General features: G+C 38.0%; 1 protein-coding gene across 1 annotated transcript in view; it reads right to left on the bottom strand.

Moving 5' to 3' along the window:
• Positions 1-1,160: 1,160 nt before the first annotated feature.
• Positions 1,161-6,000, bottom strand: part of LOC136847966 (uncharacterized) — a 100,972-nt gene continuing 96,132 nt past the window's right edge. Inside the window, exon 10 of the mRNA XM_067119987.1 lies at positions 1,161-5,904. Coding sequence (XP_066976088.1) covers positions 3,589-5,904 — 2,316 coding nt within the window. The 3' untranslated portion in view covers positions 1,161-3,588. The remainder of the gene's footprint in view (positions 5,905-6,000) is intronic.

The following is a 6,000-nucleotide window of genomic DNA, read 5'->3' as shown; positions in this document are numbered from 1 at the left end:
CTTTTAGTAGGAAGAGTGGTTTGTAGTGGTAGGTTTCTGTTTCCCAGTATTAGCAATTACGACTTGGACCATGGACGGGAAAGACGACGATCTTGGCGGGGGCAGCACTGACGGCAGATGCACGGTGGGGGTGGTACGTCCAGGGAAGACATGATTGTGGCCTACAGCAAAGACAAAGGAGAAGACTCGACTTGTGCAAATCCAACGTTGGCAGCTGGGGGGCGATGAAGTAGCTCTTGAAGCTGTGACACAGCAACAAAGCACACACACCCGAACCAAAACAACTGGCTGAACTTGGCTCGTTGGCTGCAGCTCCAATGGTGAGTCATCTTCCTCAAGTCACAATGTATTTTTCCACCCAACGTCTCTAGAAGGTAAGAACGATGATGGGGAGACTGCAATACAGCATACGATGACAAAAAGAGTGAGGAAGGTGAAGGAACTTCATCAAGGAAAGCTTCCCAAGACTTCTCATCCTTCAAAGCAGAAATAAGAGGAGGGGAGGGAGCGTAGACTAGCAGATGCTCGCTATCGCTTGCATTTGTGAGTTCCCATATCCATACCATACCCATACCCGTTCCATACCCACTGTACTGATGCCCATACCTATACACTTGTGTGTGCCATACCCATACCACAGCTAAATTAACCCTACTAGTAATAGTCAGCAAAAGTCTACAAGCAGCACCAGCCTGTTTACCTTCTGGTCATATACAAACAACTGACCATATCTTGGTGTAGGTACAGAAGCAGCTGTTGATGGGTTTTGAACCAGTGCTGATGCCACTGACGTTTCTGGATCACCACCAGTAGTGCCTGCTGTTGTTCTAGAATTACCTGCCGAGTCCATTTCGAAACTAAAATAACAAAGCTCAGCCAAAAATTCTTTATTATATACTGTGGGGTCACTTAATGTTGAAAATTTCTGGATAGGGATGGGAAAGGAGGGGAGGGGTGGGGAGGGGGGGGAAAATGAAGGGGAAAGGGGAGGGGATGGGGAAGGGGGAGTGACACACACAGAAAGGCAGCCAAGGAAATGAAGTCAATGGCCCTGTTCCATATGAATAGGATTAATCTTCTGAATAATAATAATGATTATAATAATGAAGATTTAAAGAAAGAAAAAGTTGTACCAATAAAGAGAGAAGAAACTCATGAAATTGTAATATTCTTTGATTTTATTTGTGTTCATATTTGAAGATCTATCATCATTGTGCAGCTGACTTGTACAAAGTCATCTGAACCTATGCAACAATTACTTTGTATGTATATGACAAGTTGATTTGATTTTAAAGTACATTAGTATCAGGTGTTCATGGTTTAATGAATTGGTGATAAGACTGGCATCATCATAATGTATATTAGCTAAAGGAAAGGAATTGTATTCCAATAACTTTACAAAGGTGTATACAAATATTGTATCAGGTTCATTCTTATTGCACTAACAAAGAACTTAATAACAGACAAAATATTTTTTACCTTCAATGTGCAAACATAGGGTTCAGTAGGAGCATTTTACAATGACATTACACTTGAGAGCTGAGGGCAGTTTTAGTTGAATCATGAGGAAACTATGCTCAAACACTGAATCAAAAACTTTTTGTGCACAGTTATTCACTTAAGACCTGTGTGCTACCTAAATATTTGAGTATTTTTATTTACAAAATTATTTCATTGTGAAACAAGATGAAAAAAAATTGTCCCCAAAATATTTCTTTATATGACCACTCCATGGTAAGCTGGCAGAGTACAAGTAATAGTTTTAAGGCTCTCAAAAAAATAATTACTGATATGAATGTTATTCAGTGAAGCAATCCTAACTACAGCAAAAGAGGCTGGCTAGTTCTACAGATCTGATCCTTAAGAATAACAGTCTCATTATGAATACATAATAACCCTCTAGACTTTCCAAAATAATTTTAATGAGATCTTGGAAACTATATATACTCTTGACCAATTCATGTTGCAAATCAGTCAAGCTTTTGGAAAACCTTTTACATAAAACCACAAAAATACACAAAACATTTACAAGATCTTTTTCATAAAACATCGACTGTGGGGAATGCTTGTTCATTTTTTGTTAGTTTGACATAATTACACTAAAATAATACAGTATACAAGGGTCTCCTTTCTTCTCAGTCTGTAGAAAGCCCCCTACAAATTAATGTGAAAATACTGATACTTATTTCTTCCAGTGCTTTGCAACTTTAGGTTGCTTAAACAAATATTTACAAGTTGCTGTTTGGTTTCCTAAAGTAACTCACATAGGAACTAACATTACAAAGTTTCTTAACCTAATGGCAAAAATCTATGTGGTTTAAAAAAAAATTGCAAAAATACACTTTCATTACCGTCTTGCCTATAGGATATCCTTTCATAAACAAACAAGAATGTGTCTCGAAGTTTTTACTGTATTTGTACAGTACATAGAATTCATACTGTACTACAGTATTTTTTCTTAGACTTTACTGCTAAGTAAAATCCAATAAAACAATTATTGATGTAAGATCCAGTTATGATTTTAGCGCAGTTACTAATATCACATTAACCAAATTCACTAATTTTCAATATCATCCTAAGTATGAAGACAAGAATCAAATTAATTTCATTACTACAATATTAACAGACTGAAAATTAATCAACAATTTTGAATAAGTTTATAACCTGTCTGGGTAAATAAAAAATGGCTCCACTTAAATTCAGAGCTGAATGTTTCCTAAAAAAAAAAAAAAAAAAAGTGAATCTGGATGATAAAAATGAGTCATTACCATTGAACATGAACCTAGTACAAATATAATAATGAAAATAATTCCTGAGGTATTTTGATTGATTTTATCATTACAAGGTATTGTTTAGGTTCATGAAAAGTCATACTGCATTGTGGAGGTAAATAATCCTTAACCTGCTCAAGTTTTGCATAACAGTTCCAAAGCATATATGGCTTGCTAAATCACATTCATGAAACCTGCATACCTTAATTTTCCAAAGTAAAAATATGGTAAGACCATAGTGTAGTTTTAAATACTTTAAATTTGTTACATACTTCAAAATGACAAATACTAGGCACATAAATCAATGTCTGATTGTACAAGAATGCAGTACAGTTCATTGGTTAATGATTTTGGTGAGAAATATGTCATGTACAAAAAGAAAAAGGTAGGTGAGAAGTATGTGTCATAAAACAATTGAGATGCTAATATTTTCGAACATACATTTCATAATCTTACAAATATTATGCTTTAAAGAAAACTTAAAAATTTAAGAAGGTATATATCCCCCCCTAGATATAAAAATGACAACACACGAGCAATATCCTCTGAGTCTGTCTGTGAAACAAGTCCATATGGAAAATGTAATGACTATTTGGTAAGAAAACAGGGTCTGACATTGCTGCCACTACCTAAATGAAGTCAAGGGAGCAATTGCCATGAAAGCTTTGTCCTGAGTATTTGCCCTCTTATTTCAAGAAAGCAGTGTGTAATAAAATAGCTCAATGTCTTCCTATTAGAGGATAACCTCTTCAATGAAACAGTTTTAGCGAGATTCACCTCGCAATGATTTAAATTCCTTAAAAAATACAACAGTCATTCACTCTGGTAATTTAACATGTGCTACCGTAGTAGATGTGTGGTTGTCGTGTTTAGTTTTGTGTTTGGTGCCCGGTGTTGCAGGACGTACATTACTCCTTTTCAGAGATGATGTCTTTTGCAGAATCCCCTGTACTACTACTTCACTGCTACCACTTGCTCCACTTCCTACATCTGTACTAGTAGCACTACTAAGACTTGAAGCAGATGCACTGGGAGATGCACCAGGTGCCTTTGCCATGATAGGCTTAGGTTTGTCATAGGCAGATGTTTGCTTTAATACACCTTTCAGAGGCTTGTCATAAGGTTTATCATATGGTTCATGAATGACTACAGTTTTAACCTCATTGTCTTTCTTAACAGATTTCTTTCTCTTAATAGTACCTGTATTTTCACTCTGTTCATAAACAGTGGCTGTATCTGAACTAGAGGCAGTAGATTCTTGTTGATGAATAGCAGCTGAATGGCTAGGTGCTGCTGAAGATGTACTGCATGATGTTCCTGATCTTCCTGGACTGCTTGCACCTACAAAGGCTGGTGCAGTTACTGTAGCTAAAGCAGTCTGGGCAGCTGCAGTAACTACAGCAGCAGTATTTGGAACTGGAGGAGATGCGCTTGTACTATTGTTGGCAGGATGTGGACGTGGTTGTTCTTGCACACTTTCATTAGTAGGAGAATGAGTGGTTGTTTTACCAAAGGTAGCAAGGGGTCCTCTAGGAGTTCGTAGCCCACCACTATATGAGGCAAAAGTTTTTGTTTCATCAGCAGCTGTTGGGGTAGTAGGGGTTCTGGGAGCTGAAGGATTACTGCTCTCTTTACATGCATACGATGATTCATAAGGCATATACCCAGAGTATGCTGGTCCTGTACCCTGATGAGTGTAACCACCACTTCCTCCCATTCTCCCATATTCAGGAGACGCTATTTGGCGACCATAGTCTGCTGATTTTGCTGATCTAATATACTCTGTAGTTGATCCTGTTCTTCCATAATCAGCAGCTCCATCACTTTTCCGTGTTCTTGCTCTATTTACAGTAGCTGTTGCAGCAGGGGCTCCATACATTGAAGTTGGCACATTATCTACACCCATTCCATAAATGTTATCCATGCCACTTAAATCACAAGAGTCTGTTGATGCATCTCTTCGGGGCGTTCGTTTCTTTCTATATACTACGTGAACATTTTCTTCTAGCTCTTGCAGGTCTTTAGCAGTTAGGGAAGTAGAACGGGGTGGTGGAGGTGGTCTCATCTTTGGTAAAGTTGCAGAGTGAATGCCATCTGGATGATCTGGTAAAACTTTTGGACAGTGGAGCTTCTGCATTGTGGCAAGTGTTTGCTGACGATCAACTGGTGATCGCTGGTCATCTCTACCTTCAGGATCATCACGCTGAGTCATTGTCATTTCAGGGGTTATACCCCAAGAATACTCTGCAGTAGGCAGACTCTGACAACTTGCATTTTTCTTCAGGCGCTTTTCTGAAGTTGTACTCTTGACAGAGGACCGAGATGTGGTACTTTTAACAGATGCACGTGAAACATTACTCCTAACAGAAGCTTTTGAAGTTATGGAAGTAGTGCTCTTGGTTACAGACTTTGGTGGTAAGCCTCCACCTATGGTATTGAACTTAACAGATGGATTTTTACGAAGGCTGGACTTTAACGGTCCTGAAGCTTCTGCATGTACATGAACTTCAGCTGTTCTTCCTATTTCACTGTATATTGAATTTTCACTTTTGTGCCTTTTATGCCCATCTTTTGAGCTCTTACTTTTCAGTGAACTCTTAGGTGTCTCTTGTTTTGATGATGACTCTTGAGTTGACTGTGAATGCTTTCTTCTTGAAGCTGACTCCTTTGATACACCAGATGTTCTAGAAACACCAGATGCCCTTGATCCTGATTCAGAATGAATTTCATCACTGACTTCATAGTCACTTTTATTTTCCCTTTTCCTGTGCTTTCTTTCTTTCATAGCACTTGATGATGGTGCATCGGATACCCTTTCTTCTGAATCATCTGTTTTCCTTGAGAAAAAAGTTTTCTTTAGGAGGTTTGACTGATATTTAATTTTATCACGCTGATAATAGACTACTCCCATAGCACAGCAGTTGATAAACAAAATGCATATGCCCACAAGAATAACAATGCTAATAGGAGTTCCAGCATATGTTGGTGGTGTTGGTGATGGTTCTGTATCAGGAGGCATGGTTTCATCATGTGTGTATATTCTTGGGGGTGACTTCATTGAAGGTTTTGGTTTTGGGGGTGCTGGACGAATTGTTGGGAAATCAGTGAATGGAATTGGCATTGATGGTCTTATCTGAAATGCAAAAGGCACAAATTTTAACATTTTTTCTCATGTGAACCTATCTGAAATGTAAAAGGCACAAATTTTAACATTTTTTCTTATGTGAAC

Source organism: Macrobrachium rosenbergii, chromosome 2 (genome assembly GCF_040412425.1).
Source record: "Macrobrachium rosenbergii isolate ZJJX-2024 chromosome 2, ASM4041242v1, whole genome shotgun sequence".
Classification (NCBI taxonomy): domain Eukaryota; kingdom Metazoa; phylum Arthropoda; class Malacostraca; order Decapoda; family Palaemonidae; genus Macrobrachium; species Macrobrachium rosenbergii.
This window is presented reverse-complemented; position numbering and strand designations above follow the sequence as displayed.